Consider the following 24,603-nt stretch of genomic DNA (forward strand, 5'->3'; position numbering starts at 1 on the left):
TTGTAGGGGGTCAGGATATTGGGCTGTCTGGCAGGGGTGATGGGGAACTGGAGTCCAGTGGAGTGCAGGTGATGGTGGTGAGACTGGCCCCCTCCTGCCTGGCACTGCTGGTAATCCAGTTTAGGAGGGGCAGAAGGCGGCAGCTTGAAGCTCTTGAAGCCCATGTTCTCCCCTTGATCCTTGTGGAGCGCTGTGGTTTTTCATTGAAGACTACAAGCTGACAGCCACTAAGGCTGTTGGGACTTTTGGTCTCTCGATCACAGAGGACTGTGAATAAGTGACATGGCTGGAGTGATTTTTTTAAATTTGACAGCTAATGGGGAAGATCCCCCGCTAGCTGTCAAAGTGGGGATCGGGGGCCGGTCTGATTGTAACACCCCGGTCACATCGATCCTGACTTTGAAATTGTGCGACTTCACTGTAAGTCGCACGATTTCAGAGTCGGGATGTCATTGCTATTTTAGGTGCGATTTGCAAGACATCTGACACAGACGTCTATGCAAACCGCAGCAAAAGTAGCGCCTGCCCTACTTTAGAAATCGGTGCGGCTCCAACCGAGTCGGAACCGCACTGATATGACTGCTGTAATTGTGGACAATAGGGTGTGACTTGGCATGCCATTTCCAAATCGCATGCCAAGTCGCACCCAGTGTGACCGGGGTCCAACATATTACACCCTGAATATGAATGTAACATGTTAGGAAGGTGAACTGATCCTTTAACACATCAACTTCAGGGACAACATGTTCACTTGCCACCTAATCTATCCCTCCCCCTACAGGTGCCTTGTCACGAGATAATCCGTGGCATTCACTTCCTCATGTTATGGCTGATCGTTGTGTGGTTACAAATGACGATCCGTGAATGAATCTCCGGGATGATGAATCCGAAGAGTTGATGTGTCACATTGTGGAGTTGTAGAAGGAAGGTGTGAATGGAGTGAGGTTGGTGGCCGGTAGGTGTCGCCGCGCTCCCCCGGCTGGCTGGCAGGCAGTGTGTATGTATAGAACGTGCTCCGGCCACACTCGGCTCATTCATACACATCCGATCAGCTGCTCCGCACGCCGCCTCCACTTCCCGATTGTTTGGCCGGCTTCTCCCTGACTCTGCCCCGCGCCTCTCATGCTGCTGAGCGGACACTCCTCTGCTCCAGCCAGCGGTGCCCAGCAGCAGTCAGCGGAGCCCAGCAGGACCGTCCGAGCGGAGCCGCGACGCGGCAGCCTAAGTAGCCGAGGGAGCCCCCCATCCGCCTCCAGCACGGGACAGCAATGCGCCGGCAGTATGGCCAAATGGATCAAGGAGCACCTGGGCTTCAAAAGCTCCAAGCCGCCGCCTCCTGCCCCTCCTAAACCGGATTACCGGCAGTGCCAGGCAGCAGGGGGCCAGTCCCACCACCACCACCATCACCACCACGTGCACTCCGCTGGACTCCAGTTCCCGGTCGCCCCTGCTGGACAGCCCGATATCCTGGCCGCCTACAAGCTGCAGAAGGATAGGGACTTCGAGGACCCCTATACTACTCCTGGTACTGCTACTACTTCCATAGCCAACTCTTCTGGGGTGCCCTCTGCTCCCCCTGCTTCTGCTGCCCAGTCCCCATCCTCTCCTTCTCCTGATGTCAAGTATGTGTCCCCAAAGCACAGGCTCATCAAGGTGGACACTGGGGACAAGGGGGCTTCCAGTCCCACCAGCAGCACTAACCCAACTGCCTGTAACTCTTCCAGCACTGGAGGAAGTGCCATCAAGTCCCCACCTGCCACAGCTGTGGCCCCCCAGCTGGAGGACAGCAAACAGGACAAAGTAAGTGTGGCAGATGTTCCTCTCAACAGCCCACATGTGTGTCTGGCTATGTAGGGATCTCTGAGCTGATCCCATGACTAGCCTAGTGTGGGCTACCTATGTGACAGTATCAATTGGAATCTATGGTGAGATCATGGCATCTATGGTGAGATCATGACATTAAATAGTCCAAATGCCAGAGGTTTAGTATGGAGTTACAAATTGGGTGAGCCATGCCAAAGGGTGTGTTCTATATTCTGCCTGGCTGATCCATAGTGCCAGGATAGTCCAATTCAGCCTTCCTTGACCTTTATACCCCAGGAGAAACCATTGAAATAATCTTCAGGTCTTGAGGAACTCTTCCATAAGCTCCAGCTTGTACTATATTAATGTGATCAGTAATTTGTACTTTGATGGTCAGGAAGGAAATGTCCCTTTTTATACTGATGGCCACTGAAGAAATGGCCAGTAGTTTGGTCATGAAACAAATGTCACCCCAACATTGGTGGTCATGAAACAAATATTCCCCCAACATTGGTGGTCAGGAAGGAAATGCCCCTAAAAATTTGTGGTCAGTGAAGAAGTGTTCTCTTGAAGTGTAACTAAAGGCAAAACTTTTTTAGCATTGGATAGAGTAGAGAGCAATTTTAACACCTGTCTGCTTTATTGCTGTCCTGTTTCCCAATAGCCCTGGTTCACATTGATGTGTGTTTTGGAAGCATTTTAAACCACAGTGATTTGCTTGACATGTAAAATAAAAAGAATTCCTATGGAAGTTGTTCACCTATATGCAGTCCACGCGCAGTGGGTTTTGAGAAAGGGTCATGTGCGTTTTTGGAGTAGTACAATCTGATTTTGAGGTCCATAGAGTTGTGTGAATTACTTATCCGTTCACATCACATGCGAGTCCAGTGTGTTTTTGCCGACTCTACCCTGTGTTACTGAGCTGGGGCAGAGAGCGAGAGAGAGAGTGACGAATACCCCCTAGGGTATTAATCTAAAATTTCAGCTGCATGAAAATCGCATTAAAACCACAACGCTTTCCAAGCCGAACCACAGCTCAAACATACCACAGGGGCTCCTAGCAGGAACTCTCACCACTTCAGTGTGAACTTAACCTTAGAGTTAAATAAAATCTAAAATCTCAGTTTTCTACAGTAAGAGAGGGGAATTCTTCCACTGCAGATTTCTTCACACTTCCTATGTTGGCTACAGGACAGGAAGCAAGGATAAATCTCCCCAATGGGACACTGAAAAAACTGACAGGTGGTAAATCCCTCGTACTTTAAAAGGTTTAGCCTTTGGTTCCTCATTAAGCTGCCCATTTACAGGTAGATTATCGAGTAGACGTTGCTACGTAAAATCTCTTCAGTACATTCAACAATGTCAACAGAGACTTGGCGAATGTCGGTCAAAAGGACTTCAAAATGTAGTTTGCTTTTAATACTTGATTTTATAATGGATGGAATTTCTCAAATGAAAACCACATACACTGTTAGAAATTAGTTCTAGAAACAAATTCCAAACCTCTCCAAATTTTCTTATTTCTGTGGTCAAAACGATAGTCAATTTGACTCCACTAATAATTGGAAAATTGAACAAATAGTCAGAAAACAAACATTTTCAAACAAAATTCTTGTATATGACCAGCTGTACTTTGGGTGGTGAGAGAGAGAACACCTTGGCTCAGCCAAGTGAGGTTAGTGCTGTAACTATGCAGGTTCCATCTGGCAGGTGATCAGACCACCTTTGCTCAGTTGCTCAAGGAACCCCCTAGCCACCTCTGGAGGAATCCTGGACGAGAGAGTCTGCTCTTAAAGCCTTCTGTAGTAGAATAGGAAGCGAAGAGCTGATGTTTGTTAAAAGGACAGACACGTGAATGGATTGTAGTAAACACGAGTGCTCCATACTAGGCTAGCATTCATTAATATAAAATCCAGCACAGTAGGCATTATTGGAGGAGGTGGACTATTGATGAAAGGTGATGAACACGATTCAACCCTTTCGTTGCCAGCTACATTTTCAAAGCTGCCTTCATTGGTTTTTTCAGTATGTTATGGAGTTGTAGAAAAAGATGATTTAGAACAGCCTTTCGCAACTGGTTCCTCTAGAGGTTTCTTGAGCAGTGGGCAATTTCTGCCCTTGACAGATAAGTGGGGAGGTGATGCAAATCTATTATGCTACATTTGCATAACAGATTTTCATCATGATACATTAGGTCTTGGTGTCTGCATTTTCTTTGTTACCCACTGAGACACTTTAGATTAACCCTTCTCTGTCAAGTGTGCCAAGGAACCCCTAGAGTACCCTTTCACAACCAAAACACCTCCTTCAGAGGTTGTTGGGGTTCCTTGAGCAATTTCTGACCTTCAGATAACAAACCTTTTGACTTCATTGCTATTTTAGCTATCTGTAAGGGGAGGGGGGTTCTTTCTACTGACCACAAATGTAAACTAGCATTTTTTTCACTGATCATCACATTAATGTACAGTGAGCTGTAGGTATAGTAGTTATTAGCAGCGGTTCTCTTAGATCAGAAAGGTTCTTCAAAGGTTTTCCTTTGTTAAAAAGGTTGAGAGAGGCTGATTTAGATTTGTATTGTGTCATTGTGATATTCGTATATTATGGCTCATGTCATTCATGTGACACCGATTGAAGTCCATTTCAGAAGATTGGGAAATAAAAGGCTTTGTCAGTTTAGTTTTACTGTTTGTTCTAGGCATTGTTTTATCATTCATCTGGTATGAAATGGTGTACTTCTCTACTAGAATGACTTCATTTGCATGTGGTGCTGATGATGGGTGTTATCAGATGCTGTGATATCATTGGAGATGTTGCCCCTGAGACATTACAGTGTAGCAAATGATGTGTGTGGAGGGGGTGGTGGGCTTGTGGTGTGATCCGTACAGGAGGGGGATAAAATGTGTGACTTATTGGAGTAGGTGAAAATCTCTCTCTCTGGGGGGGGCCATGTGAGAATGATGACATTCATGTGTCAGCTAGAAAACACCAGGATATAGTGTATTATCCTCAGTCTTATGCTGTAAATGGATGGTGGTTATTAGCAGTAGTATGTTTTTTTTTCAAAGTGCATTTGATTCCCTCATTACACATTGTTAATAGACTGTATTTTTCTTATTATCCTATGTCGTGCTAATGTAAACATGGTGCAAAATACAAAGCTATCTTGAAAATTTAAAAATGAAAGGTCAGTGTAAGAAAAACAATTTGTAGATAGAAAAGTAATATATTAATTTAAAGTATCCTAAGAATTTTAAATCTATTTTAGTGGGTTTAGAATTAATGAACCGTTTTCCTAATGGCCCAATTCTGACATTTCCACATACATGTAAAAATCTGCATTTTCTTTTTTTGCTAGAAAATTGCTTAGAACCATAAAACATATGTTTTCTGAATGCAGAAGTTTATAATTAAAGCAGATTTTTGCACAGATTAGGAATTAGAATTTAGCCAAAAGACTCTTTGTTTTTATTAAACTTTCTTCTTGTAAAACATGAAGATGAATATCCCATAGGTGGTCAGTGGCCATACTGGAGCGGAAGACTGTGTGGAGTGTATTTAAGTATTTTTTTGCCAATGGTTTGTGAGTAACAGAGAAAAGGAATGCGAGATTTGTATATATTTTATTATACATTGTCACATCGATCGATACAATTGTTATCATATTTTTTTTTCTTTTTTTTGCAACAAAATGCTCCATTAAAGGTGATTTGAAGTTAAATCACAGATTTAGGTGTAGGATTTTAAGGGGCATGACATAAGAGTCCCATGGTAATGATAATGGTGCCAGAAGGTGTTGCTGCATTCTGCACCTTGCGCTGCGGTGAGAGTTGCTGCATTTGCCATTTTCTACAAATGGTTAATCTCCTTGAATGTGAGTGTCCCCAGGTGACTGGTTTATAATGATTTTCTTGATTTTTATTACTGTCACTAACTGCTTCATCATATCAAGTACTTAGAACAGGAAAGTGGCAATCAAAACACTGTACTTCAAGTTCAATCCCTGGTGTGTGTCATTACATCGATAGCATTTGTAATCTTTCTAAAAATTATTTGTTACGTCATGTGAGTCTGCAGCTCTGAAAAGCGGTGGCTATTGCTGACTGTGTCCTTGCAAACAAAGAACATCAGTCTGTGGCTGCCCTGAATTATTTCTCTCTAGAGTTAAAGAACAACTCCAGGGAACATGTAAAATCAGCCAATGAGTGCTTTAGGTTGTGTCCAAAATATTGCAGCAGTCATAAAATCAGCACTGCAATCTCCATATTGCTGATGCTCTTCAGAAAGTGTGTGTGTGTGGGTTTTTTTTTTTCCTGTTATTGCAGATGCCCATCTGGGGCTGTAGGCATTGCAGTGGAGGTAAGCAGGCAGCCAGTCCGATGACTGCTGAACTTTCATATCAATTTTATTTGCAGATTTGTACCAGGGAGCCTGGCGTACTACAGACATGCCTAAATGGGGAAAAAAGAAGCCTTGAACAAGGTGTATTAGTGTTTGTGTATATAATAAATATATATATTGTGAACTGTCTATACATATGCAGATCTTTGCTGCTTACTATTCATTTGTTTTTCTAATGAGACCCCCACACTATCCAAATATTGTCCATCAAACACATCATAGCTGAAACATCATATTCTTATGTGCTGCTAGCATGAAGACATTTTTTTTCTTCTCTGGGTGATTTGAAGCTTTGCATTTAAGTAGACCAAACTTTCTCAACCAGGGTGCCTTGAGGTTTTTTCAGGGATGCCTTGGTAAAATGTCTAAAAATGGCCCAAAACGTGTATACAAGCCAGCAGGTGGAACAAACCTGCCTTTTCGTTACACAAAGACACAGGTTTTCATTGTGCACCATTACGCCATTCTAGCCGCCTGCGTCCTGACAACCAATGACATCATCAGATGATGGGATGTCAGCTGCCTGCACAGCATCCTAGTTTGACCCTCCCCTGCCCCTCTCCATCAGTGCTGGGGTTACATTATCTCAGTGATAGGAGAAAAACTGAAGGAAAAGAGGAACACTGGAATACTGCTTAGTACCAGTTTGCAAAAGTGTATTTGCTTTGGAATAATAAATCCCCTCTGTTGGGTGTCCTACATGTTTGGATGTTGCTGCGTTAGATAAAACTATTAGAATAGTTATTCATATTTTAGAGTGGAGTGCCCTTTTTGAAATTATGGACAGTCTTGAGACACCCCATTTTAAATTGGAGTGCCTCAAAACTGTCCATAATTTTAAAGGGTGCCTTGACTGAAAAAAGGTTGAGAAACACTGAAGTAGACAACCAGGGCACAGTGGTGCCAGCATTTTGTAAAGCTGCCTCTAACATTTAAAGTGAAACTTTATTCAGAAAATTAAGGCCTGCTAGATCACTTCAGGCCCCTCTTTAATGGTATAGCTATGCAAAACATTAGAACTATATACTGTTTAAAAATTAGTAATACACAGGGGAAGATTTACTAAAACTGGTGCAGCTGTGCATGTTAGCCAATCAGCTTCTAACTTCAGCTTGATCAGTGGAAGCTGATTAGTTTCTATGCAGAGTGGCACCTGATTTTGCACTCTCCAGGTTTAGAAAATGGCCCCCACTGTCTCACCCTTCTGTGCACATGGTCAGTTGCTCTCTGTTCTTGGCGCTGTGCCTAACATCAGAGCCACTAGAGGTTGATCAGCTGACAGCTTTAAGACTTACTGCTGATGAAGTTGGAGAAAGCAACAGGAATGACACCGATTAGGAAGGAAGAAGAGAAAAGCAGGAGAGGTGACAGGACAAACTCTGCTGCCAAGGAGGCGCAAAAGAGTCAAACTAAGATAGTGTCTTATCTTCTCGATTATTCTCTTTTCTGCCGCATTAGCAGCCTGTGCACTTTAAAGCCTCATTAACGTTGCTCCTACAGGTGTTTTTGAGCTTTTTTTTTTTTTTTTTTTTTTTTTTTTTGGTCTGTAAATTTTCCTCCATGTTGGCCTATGTGTCCATACACACTATATAGGTCTTTTAAGGAGTTTAGTGGCAGGGGAGTTTTTAGGCAGAAAAAAACCCCAGACTTGTGTTTTCTGGAGAGGAGCCTTAGAGCATAAAAAAAGTGCAAAAACGTGCATTAATGCTAGGCACATTCCCACACTAATGCATTCCAATGGCCAGAATTCTAGCCAATAGAATGCATTAACGCCAGATGCGTGAACTTTCCTGCTAAAATGCGGCTTTTTTCTGCATTTGTGATGCTAAAAACTCCCGTAGGGGAAATTACATTTTTGAGCTTACAATGTCCATGAAGCCTTTGTTTCCTGCTTCACCAAGACTGGAAATATGCATGTTTTAATTAAAGGAAATGACATACTATAGTTTTTGAAACCAAGGAGAGGGGGAGAGTCTACAATTGTAATAATTGTGGCCTCTAGCAAGAAGACTCAGGAGCAATGCTGGAGGCATTCATTTTGGTAGCATAATTATTATTGTTAAATGTAGTTATTTTGGTGGAGTGCTTCAATGTGAAGCTGCACTCTGAATGGCTCCTAAGGTACGGGGGCATAAGGAATTAGAGTAAATATCACTTATCTTAGTGTACTTGTCACTAATCGCTATTCACACCTAAAGTGAATATAAAAAGTCTACACCCCCTGTCAAAATATCAGGTTTCTGTGATGTACATAAATGAGACAAAGATAAATAATTTCAGAACTTTTTCAACCTTTAATGTGACCTATATACTGTACATCTCAATTGAAAACAAACAAATCTTTTAGGGGAGAAGTAAACCTAAAAAACTAAAATGTGGTTACATAAGTGCGCACAGCCTCTTATAAGTGGGGATGTAGCTGTGTTCAGAATTAAGCAATCACATTCAAAATCATGTTAAATAGGAGTCAGTACACACCTGGCATCATTTAAAGTGCCTCTGATTCACCCCAAATAAAGTTCAGCTGGTCTAGTAGGTCTTTCCTTACATTTTCTTAGTTGCATCCTACAGCAAAAAGCCATGGTCCTCGGAGAGCTTCCAAAGCATCAGAGATCTCATTGTTAAAAGGTATCAGTCAGAGGAAGGGTACTATCACGTACGTGGTGATGGAGGCCAATGGAGAGAGGGCTTCCCTTGCAGCTAAGTTCCGGACTCCCCTGAGAGTGGGACAGCGGGAGTCAGGCCCAAAGTTGCACAGGTCGCCTGTAGGAGTGCTGGTTGGTGGTGCACGGAGATAGGTCTGCAGACAGGAGGCGCCTGTGCATGGTATGCAAGCCCTTCCAGGATTTGGATGTTTAGTGGGTAGTCAATTCAAGCCAAGGTCAGGTACCAGGTGGGAATCAGAGCGGATGTAGTCAGATGGGATAGCCAAGGTCATACACAGAGGAGCGAGAGAGAGAGTATCCGTAAGCCAAGCCGAGGTCAGATCAGGGGTAAATCAGAGTAGACGGGTCCAGGAGCAAGCAGAGTCAGTAACAGGAAATCACAGGCCAGAATCACAGGAACAGGGCACGGGGAGCTAGAGATCATCCAGCAACTAGAGGAAGTGATGAGCCTCCTTATAAAGGCCGTCTGGCACCAGACTGTGGCCATGTAGAGTATTGGCAGAAATGCCAGATCTTCCAGAACATCTGCCGTGGACGGGACCCTGACAGGTACAAAAGAATTTCCAAGGCATTAGGTATACCATGCAACACAGTGAAGACAGTCATCATCAAGCAGAGAAAATCTTTTGCAAAAGTGACATTACCAAAAACTGGACGTCCCTCCAAAATTGATGAAAAGACGAGAAGAAAACTGGTCTGGGAGGCTGCCAAGAGGCCTACAACAACATTTAAAGGAGCTGCAGGAATATCTGGCAAGTACTGGCTGTGTGGTACATGTGACAGGTTATAGGTCACATTTAAAGGTGGAAAAAGTTCTGAAATTATTTCTGTCTCATTTTTTTTACATCACAAAAACCTGACATTTTAACAGGGGTGTGTAGACTTTTTATATCCACTGTATGTGTTTTGTAATGTGTGGCAACATGCATTATACTTTGATATAAGATTTTCAATTGGCACCCCAATGCTTTAAAGCAGGGATGCTCAACCTTTTGAAGAGTGAGGGCCACTTAAGTGATTTGATAACTGGTCATCGGCCACAATGAAATTAAATGGTTCAGAATTTTGCATATTTAATTTTGAACAGCATATTCAACATTTTCCTCCTACAGCCGTCAGAGGGAGAGAAGGAGAATCTGGCTTTCAGCAGTTTCAGGAGGAAAATGGAGAGGATCGGTTCCAGTATATGCCACCCCTCCTGTCCAAGTGTAAAATAAAATGTGACATAGAGGCCACATGGGCCCCCTGGAACATGGGGCATGGCCGCCGTTGCACATCCTTATGCTACATCAGTGGTTGGTAGTGTGATAAAAACACATCTCAACTATGGGGCTTTATCGCCCCCCAAAAAGCAAATGTAAACAAGCCCTTACTGTTCTGAGCACCCTATAAGACTTTCAAAATAGATAGTGCCGCGCTCCCATGTACCAATATGTATATCTTATACTTTCAAAGTGCTAATGAATAGCTTTCAAGATACTGCATGTATCAAACAATTATTACTAGTGACTCAAAACATCATTGTGAATATTAATCTTCATGCAAGTGACATTAATAACTGATAATCCTAAGGTGATAGTGCCTATTAAAGTACAGTGATATACAAATCAGAAATACTCCTCTATTCTACTGTGATCCTTATATTTATATTGTGCAAACACATATATATTATGTGCACGTGCTTATGATATATTCAATAAAAAAAAAAAAAAAAAAAAAAAAAAAAGTCTTTCAAAATAAATGTGCAGGTGGATTCTTGGTTCCCTCTCGCCGAGTGCTTAATGGTCTCCCTATGTGCTCACCTCTATATTTGCCTGAATAAATCCAGGCAAATACACTTTTTATCCTTCCAGGATAGATGGGATGGAATGATGCTCTTGAATTATCTCAGAAGGTGGATGTGGATTTATATTTGTTCTCCTGTAGCTGCTCATGAGTGGGTATACTGACCATCTCTCTGAGGATCTCCCAATTCCCCTCCTGGGGCTGTTTCCTTTTCCAGTCCTCCTTATATCAGCTCAAAGGGTGTTGTTCAATTGAGAAAGGAAGACAAACAGACCATAGTGTCTTATCCTTGTGCAAAAAGGGGGTTTATTGCTGCCAGTTGCACAGTAGTATACAATTGTAGTCCAGCATAAATGTGCTCTGCCTCTGTTCCTGCAGTGCTGTCTACCTGTGTCTGTATTCAGATCACCGAGCCTCTCCAGTGCAATGTCGTGACGTCAGAGCCCCTCCCCTACGCGTATCGTCACAGGGTCACGTGACTTCATCAGGGGGAATGATTAGATGCCACGACTATGCTAATACTCCTATTTATATCTCTCGGCCGCCTTTTTACTGGAGCCCAATGGGCGCGGCCATTTTCCCAGTGATTTTCTTAAACTCTATGTATGGTGAGTGTTTACACCTGTGTGTCTACTCAAATTATAACGTGATATCTGTCTGCCAGACATTGCTAACTGGGTCAGCTGTGATCTGTCTCTTGCTCTGCAGTTTCTAAACAGTGGCTGTTGGCTATACATTATATTGCTGAAAGTATACCTATTAGGCTAAATTAAAACCATGTTTTATTAATAATACAATATTAAAAATATAAAATTCAAAATTATAAATTTAACCAATAAAATAAAATAAAAAAATATTTTTTTTAAAAATCAAATAATAAAAGATAATAAAAAAATAAAAAATAAATAATAGAAAACGCATGTATGTTACTTCTCAAGTAACCTATTTGTCATTAATTATCTAATTCCTTCAATTTTGAGATATTATTTAACTTACATCTTTCTTTACATCTGGGTTTTGGTTTTGTATTTAAGAAGGTATTACTTGAGGATATGATACTTGATATAACTTACATGCGTTTTGTGCTAGTCATAAATTCTCTAATTCTACCCTAAACTCACTCCACATATTCCTAAATTCATGTCAGATACATTACTTCAATCCCCAATCTATATATATTCAACGCCTCAAAGTTAGATTGGGAACTATTTCTATACTTATTTGTTACTAATAAAGCATGTAAGGTCAAACTCCTTATTTAACCCATTGGGAGCCAGACAGCCCATTTCATAGATCCACTTCGATTCTTTCTTGCTAATTTCCCTTATCAGGTTATCTCCCCTCCAGTGTTGTACATGTTTTTCTACACCCCAGAACTCTAATTTTCTTGCATCTTTATTGTGGTATTTTTTGAAATGCTGCGATAAGTGGTGATACTTGTATCCTCTGTTTATATTATATACATGTTCTTTTATTCTTTCCCTTAACATCCTTTTCGTGCGTCCAATGTAGATGAGATTACATGGGCATTTGAGGGCATAGATAACCCCTCTTGTATCACATGATATAAATTGCTGGATGGTGTATTCCTTTTCATTTAGGGGGTTCTGAAATGTAAATCTTCTCCTGGGGTTATTTTTCAGTCTGATGCAACTATAGCATCTACCACAGGTATAAAACCCTTTTCCTTGAAAAAAACTAATTTGTTGATGTTTAACAGGTGGTGCTATTATACTCTTCACCACTTTGTCCCTAATATTTGGAGCTTTTGTATATATAAACCTAGGTATTGTGGGAATATTATTTTTCAGGTGCTTATCTAATGCTAAGATCTTCCAATGTTTCTTTATTATGTTTTGTATTGATTTATACTGGGTATTATAACTCAACACTACCGCCAATTCCTCCTTTTCAGTATTCTCTTTATGTTTGTCTGCTATTAATACATTACGGTCCATAAGGCCTATTTGCTCCCTTTCTTTTTGTATTATTTCTTTCTTATATCCTTTATCAATAAATCTTTCTGATATTATTCCACTTTGTTCTACATAGTCTTTCATGTTTGTACAGTTCCTTTTTAATCTAATAAATTGGCCTCTAGGGATATTGCTTAGCCACGCTTTATGATGGCAGCTATCTATGGGGATATATGAGTTTCTATCAACAGATTTGAAATGATTCTTGGTATACAATTGTAATCCCTCTTTGTAGATTTGAATGTCTAAAAAATTAATAGAAGTTTCATGTATGTCATAGCTCAGTTTTATATTGGCTTCATTCATATTTAAATCGTTATAAAATTTCTCAAGTTCTACCTTTTCTCCACTCCATATCACCAAGAGGTCATCAATATACCTTTTGTATATTTTTATTCCTGGGTTCTTATTTTTGAACACTGATTCATCTTCCCATTTTGCCATATAAAGATTAGCGATGCTAGGGGCGAATTTAGCGCCCATAGCAACTCCTTTCCTTTGTGAATAGTATGTATTACCATACCAAAAATAATTATGAGTAAGGCAGAACTTTATACACCTTATGATGAATCTGTTGTGTCTGGTGGTGTTATTTCCATATTTATTAAGTGCCCATATAGCTGCTTCTATAGCCCCCTGATGGTCTATGTTAGTATACAGTGCTGCTACATCTGCTGTACTTAAAAGCGTGTTTTTATCTGTCAGTGTATCCTTCATTTCTTGTATCACATGTTTTGTATCCCTTAGATATGCTGTAGTTTTAGTGACCAATGGTTGTAGATGATAATCTACATATTCACCTAACCTCGCTGTGAGTGAATCTATTCCATTAATGATGGGCCTACCTGGCGGGTTGGTGTTGTCTTTGTGAATTTTCGGAACTGAATACATGATAGGTAGCCTACATACTGATGGTATTAGATATTGATGTTCTTTCTCATTAATAACTCCTTTCTTTTTCCCTTTTGTGACTAGTTTGATAAGCTGTTTCTTATATTCCTTAATAGGATTACTGATAAGCACTTCATATGTGTCTCTGTCATTAAGCATATCTGCCATTACTGATTCATAATAAATCCTTGATTGTATCACTATACCCCTATATTTTTTTTTATTTTATTTTATTGGTTAAATTTATAATTTTGAATTTTATATTTTTAATATTGTATTATTAATAAAACATGGTTTTAATTTAGCCTAATAGGTATACTTTCAGCAATATAATGTATAGCCAACAGCCACTGTTTAGAAACTGCAGAGCAAGAGACAGATCACAGCTGACCCAGTTAGCAATGTCTGGCAGACAGATATCACGTTATAATTTGAGTAGACACACAGGTGTAAACACTCACCATACATAGAGTTTAAGAAAATCACTGGGAAAATGGCCGCGCCCATTGGGCTCCAGTAAAAAGGCGGCCGAGAGATATAAATAGGAGTATTAGCATAGTCGTGGCATCTAATCATTCCCCCTGATGAAGTCACGTGACCCTGTGACGATACGCGTAGGGGAGGGGCTCTGACGTCACGACATTGCACTGGAGAGGCTCGGTGATCTGAATACAGACACAGGTAGACAGCACTGCAGGAACAGAGGCAGAGCACATTTATGCTGGACTACAATTGTATACTACTGTGCAACTGGCAGCAATAAACCCCCTTTTTGCACAAGGATAAGACACTATGGTCTGTTTGTCTTCCTTTCTCAATTGAACAACACCCTTTGAGCTGATATAAGGAGGACTGGAAAAGGAAACAGCCCCAGGAGGGGAATTGGGAGATCCTCAGAGAGATGGTCAGTATACCCACTCATGAGCAGCTACAGGAGAACAAATATAAATCCACATCCACCTTCTGAGATAATTCAAGAGCATCATTCCATCCCATCTATCCTGGAAGGATAAAAAGTGTATTTGCCTGGATTTATTCAGGCAAATATAGAGGTGAGCACATAGGGAGACCATTAAGCACTCGGCGAGAGGGAACCAAGAATCCACCTGCACATTTATTTTGAAAGACTTTTTTTTTTTTTTTTTTTTTTTTTTTTTTATTGAATATATCATAAGCACGTGCACATAATATATATGTGTTTGCACAATATAAATATAAGGATCACAGTAGAATAGAGGAGTATTTCTGATTTGTATATCACTGTACTTTAATAGGCACTATCACCTTAGGATTATCAGTTATTAATGTCACTTGCATGAAGATTAATATTCACAATGATGTTTTGAGTCACTAGTAATAATTGTTTGATACATGCAGTATCTTGAAAGCTATTCATTAGCACTTTGAAAGTATAAGATATACATATTGGTACATGGGAGCGCGGCACTATCTATTTTGAAAATATTATATATACACTAGCATATGAGTCAGTGCAAGTGCCAGCGAACCTCACGTGAGAAATAAGGACATCTAAAGTCACATATTGAACACCTCATTTCATAATAGCTCACAAGCATTCACCATTTACACCCTATAAGACTGCTTTCACACTGATGCACTGTGGTTTACCCACACTGGAGGTGCAGTGCACCTATGGCTTTCCTGCAGGTTAGCTGCACTTTGCCATAGACTTCTATTATATTTTGCACCCTAAATCACAACATAAAGCACATTAATGTGCAGCAACAGTCTTAATCAGTGAAATTGTTCTCTGAAGTTTAAGCAACCCATAGACTTGAGATGACAGTCATCTCTTGTAGCCAATGCTAGGAAAACTCATGTCGTCCTTGTGGGCAGGAACCGGTGTGAACGTACAATATACTGTATATGTAAAGTGCTATTTGAATGGTCGGCACTATATAAACACCTATAATAAATAAGTAGGCATTTGGGTGGGTGGGGGTAGCTTTGAATGGGTGGAGGGCTGGTGAGTTTTTATTGTAAAGTTGAACCCATACTTTAAGTTGGTAACCAGAAGATAAAAAAACAGAAATTCTGTGTAACTAATTGTAGTGTGACAACAGAAACTCGTATAAAACCCACCAGAAGTAATTGCAGCTTATGTACAAATCCTTCAATAAAAGAACATCAACATTTTAAGAAACTTTAGAGTGAGCAGGATGCAATAGGAATTACATAAATGCCTAATAAAGGGAACCAAACAGCCTGCATTTTGTTCAGCTGTTGAAGATCAAGAGGAAATCTTACCATCGGTCTCTCCTTGGGGAAATCCAGGGTTTCATTGTTAAATGTGAAAACTGATTTTGTATTGTGGTCCAACGAAAAATGTCCTCCAGGTAAATATAAACCTATTGCTATGCATGGCATCCTGTGGTAAAATAAAACTTGCAACAAGATACCATGAGATTAGATTTTATCACCTCGTTAATAAAATGTGAAAAAACACGCTTTTGACAGAAATTATGGTATTTTAGGTTTACAGATATCACCTGAACAGCTTGGCGCTCACTGTGTGTCTGTTGAGCAATTTCTAGTACTAGTTGCAGAAACCCAATTTTTTGTTGCATTTTTTCCAGAAATGTATTTAATTGTTTGCATGATTGTGCCCTGCTGCCTCGTTCACTACCTCAAATTGTTGGTGGTATTTTCGGCAGAAGGTTCAAACTGTTAAGCCAACAGTCAGAATATATGAATAACTAGTATAAACTCCTCTTTTAATATAAAGGGACTTTGTTAAAGTGTTACTAAGGCCACAACAGTAAAATCAGTCTGTACATGCGGTAAAGTATGCTTGTTATACTCACTGTAGAACCTAAGGGGTTAATCCACTGCATTGTGTAAAAAGGGTGTTTTGATCCTGACTTCTCTGCCCCTCCTCTTTTTCAAATGTCCAGATAAGACAGACTGAACCCATAGCCCTTCTGCACATGCTCAGTTTAGTGTGTATTGCTAGAGGAGTTTTTTTTTTTTTCTTGGGAGAGTGCATGTAATCAGCACAGGGTCAATTAGCACTGTCCAGACAGAGGTCAGGGGTTCTACATCCTCCTAGAGCAGAAAGAAAACTCCTTTTTACAAGCTTTAACCAGTGCTCTGCTGAAGTCACAAGACTGCTCTGACTGCTGATAAGAAAAGATATTTAGCAGTTTATTTTTACTAAAATAACTGCACCTCCATGTTGTGTGTACTGTGGGAGACTAGATATAGTGAATGCAGGGTCCTGGGTTTAGTAACACTTTAACTCCTGTTTTTGTGAAACAGCCTTTCTCCATGTTCTGTTTTGCTTAGGATTCCTTAAGAGTACTCTTTCTGTCTTTTTAGCACAGAGGAACCTTTGAAATACTTTTCGGGTCTCAGGCAATCTCCTGATAATTTGTAACACTGTAGTTTACGGCACCATATCATGAATATTAAGTTGGGAAATTAGGGTAAATAAACAAGCAATGTGGTTGTACCAAGTAAACGAATAAACCTCCCAGTAATGCTGTTACTAGGCTGCAGCTAAAGGGAGCTCCAATAATTTGTAGTGTGACCTAAGGAGACTAACAACCAACAAGGTCACATTAAATTCAGAATGAGCAAGTGAGCACATGCGTTTCTGTTCTTCTCTTGATACAGATTGGTCACACTTGGTTTATGCTATCCTTGTTCAGCTTTGTTTGTCCTGACATTCACTTTCTTTTAGTATCCTACAGTATGTTGGCAATGGTAGCTTTCTAACACAAATTAATGCGCTTTTCCATTTGGCCTGCACCGCCACTATGAAGAAGAGGATTGTCTGTACAATGTGATCCATTTCTGTTTGATACATTAAACTTGGAATGAGCAAGTGAGCAACATTTGTTTCTGTTCTCCTCCTGATACAAATACTGCAGGCTGCATCTTTTGTCATACCTCACACTCAGATCACCGCTAATCCTGTAACATGGTATTTTTAGCATATTTGAGACACAGGGCTGCTCTATACAACAAACCATTTATTAGTAATAATAATGAAATAAAAAAAATATAATCCTAATGGCTAGAAAAGAAACAGACCATAAAACTAGTGTTTCCTCACATTGTTAATCAGTGGAGAAATGTCTGCTTACATTGGTCAGTTGCAAAGTTCCCCCTGACATTGGTCTGTAAAGTATGCCGTTGCATTAGTGGTCAGAATAGAGCTCTGTTACCTTGGCGGTCAATGAAATGCTCCCTTACACTGGTGGCTAGTAGAAGGCCCCATTATACTTGTGATCAATGAAAAGAATGCTCCTTACATTGGTTGGAAAAATGCCCCCCTTAAAGGAAACAAAAAGATCATTGGAGTCAAAGGTTACTTATCTGGGGGTCATAAAGCAGTGATTGTACAAGCAGGAATTTATCTTTTTAATTTTCTGAAAAATGTTTTGATTTACATGCTCATTACTGTGACCTACCCAAAGTATAGGCTCCTTTTTTTTAGGTGCCTGCCTTGATGTGTAGCAGAGCATCTAGGGGACCCTGAAACTTTGGATTACCTGTAATGTTGCCAACTTTGCGGGAGCAAACATTCAGATTTGGTCACTGGTTGTACTATAAAGCAACTCTGGTTTTGAGGGTGCCCAGGTGTCTGACATCCACCTGACCTGATCTTTGGAAAAGATAGTTTATTCTTTTGATTATTGGCTACACATTTGCCCTGATGCTCATTAAGGGGACACTCTCTCATGCAGATGAACCTTTTTTTCCTTTAGTCGTACACACATGGGAATCCAATTCCAAAATTTGACCTTCCACCACCAACTGAATGTGTAGTTTTCACAGTAAACTCTTGTCATGATATTGTGGCTATTTTGTTGGTCATATTAAATTCTGATCAGGTTGCTAAACATACTTGTACTGTGGAACAACAGCAAAATGTGGTTCATAATCATAAATCCTCAAATTGAAATAATTTTTTAGTACCTACAGTATAAAAAATGGTTGTGCTGAAGATGCAGTGTTTTGTCTATATAAACTAGAACTCTAGTTAAAGCGGAACTTCGCTCTCCCAATCAACACTGGAATTTTTTTTTAATACTTTTGCTGCTAGCATTAGTAAATCGATAGGAAACGGTGACCCGCTTCGGCACTGCTTCCATCTGGCCGTTTATGTACATGGGCCGGAAAGGAAGTGGTTACCGTATTTTTCGCCATATAAGACGCACTTTTTCTTCCCCAAAACTCGGGGGGGAAAAGTTGGTGCGTCTTATACGACGAATAAAGAGAGAATCCGTCAGTCGCGGCCACGGCCGTAGGAAAGGCCGCGGCTTTGGCCTATCTCTGGAGCGGTCGGCCATCTTAGTACACCCAGCGGTGCGTGCTGACGTCATCACCCCCTCTGCTCGTGGATCAGCCCTGAAGACCGGAACGGCGCGGGAACACGGCGAGAGGAACGCGCGGAGCAAAGGTAAGTGAATTGACACAATATGGGGAATGAATTACTATAGGGGGGATGAATTACTATATGAGGGATGAATTACTATAGGGGGGATGAATTACTATGGGGGGATGAATTACTATGGGGGGATGAATTACTATAGGGGGGATGAATTACTATAGGGGGGATGAATTACTATGGGGGATGAATTACTATATGGGATGAATTACTATATGTATTGGGTTCAGAATCTTTTTTTTCTAGATTTTCCTCCTTTAAAATTGGGTGCGTCTTATATTCCGGTGCGTCTTATATTCCGGAGCGTCTTATATGGCGAAAAATACGGTAAATAGTGTTTTTGGTGCTCATATGCAGTGTAGTTCTGCTTTAAGTTAAGGCTAGAAGTGGTGATACCTAATTCCAGTTCCTTGAAGAGGAACTGAACTCCAGAAATCATGTACAAGAAAGGCAAGTCAAAGCAAAGTATTCACCAGCATACCATATGGTCTCCCTGCAGCTGACCTTTCCCCATTATTGACTTAGAACAGCCTTTTTCGACCAGTGTGCCTTCAGGTTTCTTCAGGGGTTCCTTGGCATAATGCCTAAAAAGTGTCCATAAATTGTATAGAAGCCAGCAGATGGAACAAGCCTGCCTTTTAGCTACACAAAGCCACAGGTACTGGCTAGGCACAAATATCCTTTCTAAAGTTTCCTAAAGTAGCAAATCTTTTCTTTTTGAGTTCAGTTCAAGAGAGTGTAACACTAACTCCTGAACTAAGCACCCACCTTCTTTTCTTTTTTTCTTTTCTATTATGTCCTTGCCCTCCTCCTGTGTTTGAGAGCAGGTAGTCTTGTGCTAAAAGCATCAGAAGATACTGGCATCAGAAGGGCCTGCCCTGTAAAAATTCCAAGTCAGCATATACTGTACACAGAAGATTTTCTATAGAGTGTGGACATTTCTTGTCCGTTGTCTTTTGCAGCATTCTTTTTGTTGAAGAAATACTTTTTAATGACTAGAAGTTATGCTTTAAATCCAACAAAGAAAAGAATTTGAAAGATTTGAAGTGCTTGTTGTAATAACCTTATTCTAAATATGTTTGACTCTTAAAGAACAAAAATAAATACTTTTTTTTGTTGATGGGTAGATCTCCTAAAAATGTAAAATGCTTCACTAAATGTGTGGCAATATAAAAAAAGTGTTAAAACTCTATGAAGAGCTCTCCTTAAAGATGAGCTATCCCCACAACATAAAATCCATGTTGAGTCCTTCAAGGACCAAGTGCATGTAGCACCTGGTTTCATTCTGATAAATGGCTCCATTGTGCATTTTTATGTCTGTATATGCTTGCTGTAGCTCTACCCCAGACTGGAGCCCAATTTATGGATGTTCTTAAGTGGGAGCCACAGCACAACATTGTGGCCATTGCCACTCAGGTCTTATGAATTGTGAAATGTTTCTGCCAAAAAAATTAATTGTAGCCTCACCTGCCTCCCCATACACAGCGCTGACTGTGTCTGAATAGTTTACAGTATATACCTTCCCTGAGGCATCTTCAGCTGCCTATCCACACCTTGGGAAATTTCTGCCTTTTTAGCAGCCACACTTGTGCATATGATGGGTGAGAAGGGGTTAATTTAATAATGAAAAATAAAGTGTTTGCTTCACTTTGCTGTTCTGTTTGCAAGTACAGTTGTACTCTGCAAGGCTATTTTCCCCAGAGCTTAGTGAATGAAGCTAAGTTCTGCAGTATTCCATAATCCACTCATGTGCAAGCAAAAATGCTGTTTTTTATTTTCCTTGCACGTGATTGGGTATTATTTGCAAAGTGATATATTAGCACATTCAGTAAGCTCTGGAGACTGTTCCGTTGCCGAGCGTAACTTTATTTGAAAAGTGATCGGTGTATTTGCCTTTAGAAAATCAAGCCCATGCAGTCTGGGTGGGCTGGCGGCTTTGGGACGCAGCATGTGTCAGAATAAGGCCACCTGCCCCCTGTGATTTCTAGAAGGTGTCAGTACAGTCTCAGCTAGTGTAGTGCTCTGTGACGCAGCTGGAGGTGATGATCTGCTGCTGAGAAAGCAAGCTATGATGTAGAAGATGATTCTAGTGTTGGGAGGTTAGTGAAGAGTTGGGCTAATTGTGCATACTGCAGCCATAGCTATGCATTGAATTCTAGTGGGAACAAAGGGCAATGGAGAGTGACCGTGATTAGCTCAGATTTCAGTGTAGAGATGTGACATGGGCACCCCTTCGGGGGAAGATATATAAACCATTTAGACACAATTAGTACTGACGGGCTGTGTGATCATCTGGCAACTTGTCCAGGGAACCGAGGATGCTGAATGTTTGCTAGCAGTCGCTCTTGCACTTCTTCCTGCTGTGCCGAATGACAGCGCTCATCTCCAGTGTCACCTGCTGCCATAGACGAGCCCTGTCAATCAATTAAATATTTTTATCCTTGTGAGAAGCCTGGTCAGACAATGGTGGGGGGAATGGGGCATGTTGTCAACCAGTTCATTCTGCACGCAGGTACAGCTCTGATGGGCACATACAGTCATGGCCGAAATTGTTGGCACCCTTGATATTTTTCCTGAAAATCAAGTATTTCACACAAAAAAGGTATTGCATTAACACATGTTTTGCTATACACATGTTTATTCCCTTTGTATGTATTGGAACAAATATAAAACAGAGGCAGAAAAGCAAATATGACATAATGTCACACAAAACCCCAAAAATGGGCTGGACAAAAGTATTGGCACCCTTAACTTAATATTTGGTTGCACACCCTTTGGAAAACATAACTGAAATCAGTCGCTTCCTATAACCATCAATAAGCTTCTGACACCTCTCACCCGGAATTTTGGACCACTCTTCCTTTGCAAACAGCTCCAGGTCTCTCTTATTGGAAGGACACCTTTTCCCAACAGCAATTTTAAGATCTCTCCACAGGTGTTCAATGGGATTTAGATCTGGGCTCATTGCTGGCCACTTCAGAACTCTCCAGCGCTTCTTTGCCATCCATTTCTGAGTGCTTTTTGACGTATGTTTGGGGTCATTGTCCTGCTGGAAGACCCAGGATCTTGGACGCAAACCCAGCTTTCTGACACTGGGCCCTACAGTGCGACCCAAAATCCTTTGGTAATCCTCAGATTTCATGATGCCTTGCACACAGTCAAGGCACCCAGTGCCAGAGGCAGCAAAACAACCCCAAAACATCATTGAACCTCCACCATATTTTACCGTAGGTACTGTGTTTTGTTCTTTGTAGGCCTCATTCCGTTTTCGGTAAACAGTAGAATGATGTGCTTTACCGAAAAGCTCTATCTTGGTCTCATCTGTCCACAAGACGTTTTCCCAGAAGGCTTTTGGCTTACTCAAGTACATTTTGGCAAACTGTAGTCTTGCTTTTTTATGTCTCTGTGTCAGCAGTGGGGTCCTCCTGGGTCTCCTGCCATAGCGTTTCATTTCATTTAAATGTCGACGGATAGTTCGCGCTGACACTGATGCTCCCTGAGCCTGCAGGACAGCTTGAATGTCTTTGGAACATGTTTGGGGCTGCTTATCCACCATCCGGACTATTCTGCGTTGCAATCTTTCATCAATTTTCCTCATCCGTCCACGACCAGGGAGATTAGCTACAGTGCCATGGCTTGCAAACTTCTTGATAATGTTGCGCACTGTGGACAAAGGCAAATCTAGTTCTCTGGAGATGGACTTGTAACCTTGAGATTGTTGATATTTTGCCACAATTTTGGTTCTCAGGTCCTCAGACAGTTCTCGTCTCCTCTTTCTGTTGTCCATGCTTAGTGTGGCACAGACAGACACACAATGCAAAGGTTAAGTGAACGTCTCTCCTTTTTATCTGCTTTCAGGTGTGATTTCTATATTGCCCACACCTGTTACTTGCCCCAGGTGAGTTTACAGGAGCATCACATGCTTGTAACATTCTTATTTATCCGCAGTTGTGAAAGGGTGCCAATACTTTTGTCCAGCCCATTTTTGGAGGTTTGTGTGACATTATGTCGAATTTGCTTTCTTTCCTCCCTTTTTTTGTTTTGTCCCAATACACACAAAGGGAATAAACATGTGTATAGCAAAACATGTGTTAATGCAATACGTTTCGTGAGAAATACATGATTTCCTGGAGAAATATCAAGGGTGCCAACAATTTCGGCCATGACTGTATGATATATCTATTCTAACATTCTATTTATGAATGTGTTTTCACTGCAGGTTACCATACTCTATATTCAAGCACCTCTGAAGTGATTTCATTCCTGTCTAGAAAAGCTATCTATCCATGCAATTGTGTTCTTTTTGGTTTGGTACCCCATGTGAATTATGATTGATGTAAAAATGATACATCCGTCTATCTTTTGTTCTGTGATTTTAAACATTTTGTATGATAACATTTATTTTATCATTTTTACAAATTATGTGAAACATTTGCCTTTAAAAGTCCCAGCCCAAGAGGGTTGTCGCCTAATATTCTATTCATTTTGGGGATGATGGCACTATCCAACACCACACCAATATTTTATTTTAGCTCCTTAACCAAGACACGGATCAATACAAGACCAACTACATCAGAACTACATGCACCTGGTCAAGTAGGATTTTTAAAATGTGGTGATTCTCCTTTTTTAATGTTGCTTTTCTATATATATATCTATCTATCTATATATCTATATATCTATATATCTATCTATATATCTATCTATATATCTATCTATATATATATATATATATATATATATATATATATATATATATATATATATATATATATATCTCTAGGAACTATAAATTTATAACAATCTCATCTGTTTTGGATGAATCATTTGAGTGGACACTGGAGTATCAGGTTGTTTGAGACTGGTTCTGTGTCTGAGCTAGGGAACTGTAATCCATAATACTGTTAAACTGTGGCCTTATTTTCACTACATGTTCACTTTTAGCACACTTCAGTAGAATGTTGCTCTGAAGTGTACTACATGTGTGATCGAGTAAAGAAAATCACCTATTGTGCTGGTACCTCTAGAGAGTGGTATGTGTGTTGGGGAGCCCTGATAAAAAGATGTGCTGAAAAGTGCTCCACAGGTCATCTAGCTCGGCTGACATATTACCCTACAGTTGGAATAATAGGAAAGAAGATTTTTAGGCATTTTATTGAGAATAACGACAAGTACATCAAACCAACGCTATTAAATGGGAAAGATTCCCATGCTGGCTATATATTTTCCAGGTTTCAGAGGAGAAACGGAAAGTGTCTGCTGTCATTCCAGGAGTATCAGGCACTCCTTCTTTCCTATTTTTCCAAGTGTGCCTGTGTAAACGACCTTAAAGCTGTACCAGAAAGGCAGCAGACTAAGAGGGTTTTCCACCAGTATCCACCATTGGGTACAACAGACTGGAAGGACATCTTCCTACCCAACCACCCACACAACAACCCACCTTCAACAGTAACTGATCCAGTCAGTCCAACGCAGTCTTTGGCACAAACGCATTACACTACAGATAATAAGTACTAATTTTACCAGTTTCCCTTGGCAAGGTTAGTCCTCTCATAGGACATCTGTCATATGCTGATAAAATGCAAAGCCTCTGTGGCAACACATAGTCTGTACCCTCTGGCACCACACCTTACCATCAGAGGGCCTGCTGGAATTTCATATGCAACAT

General features: G+C 40.6%; 1 protein-coding gene across 3 annotated transcripts in view; it reads left to right on the forward strand.

Annotated features, from left to right (window-relative positions):
- Positions 1–1,003: 1,003 nt before the first annotated feature.
- The window catches only part of SHF (Src homology 2 domain containing F), a 324,986-nt gene continuing 301,386 nt past the window's right edge, over positions 1,004–24,603 (forward strand). For 2 of the 3 annotated variants that reach the window (XM_089652423.1, XM_089652424.1), the window contains exon 1: positions 1,010–1,800. In XM_089652423.1, coding sequence (XP_089508549.1) covers positions 1,123–1,800 — 678 coding nt within the window. In that variant the 5' untranslated portion in view covers positions 1,010–1,122. Of the gene's footprint in view, positions 1,801–24,603 lie in introns of all 3 variants that reach the window. The other variant, XM_089652425.1, reaches the window with a different exon arrangement.

The sequence above is a fragment of the Staurois parvus genome, unplaced genomic scaffold, assembly GCF_062004578.1.
Source record: "Staurois parvus isolate SC_StPar_1 unplaced genomic scaffold, SC_StPar_1.0 ptg000682l, whole genome shotgun sequence".
Taxonomy (NCBI): Eukaryota; Metazoa; Chordata; class Amphibia; order Anura; family Ranidae; genus Staurois; species Staurois parvus.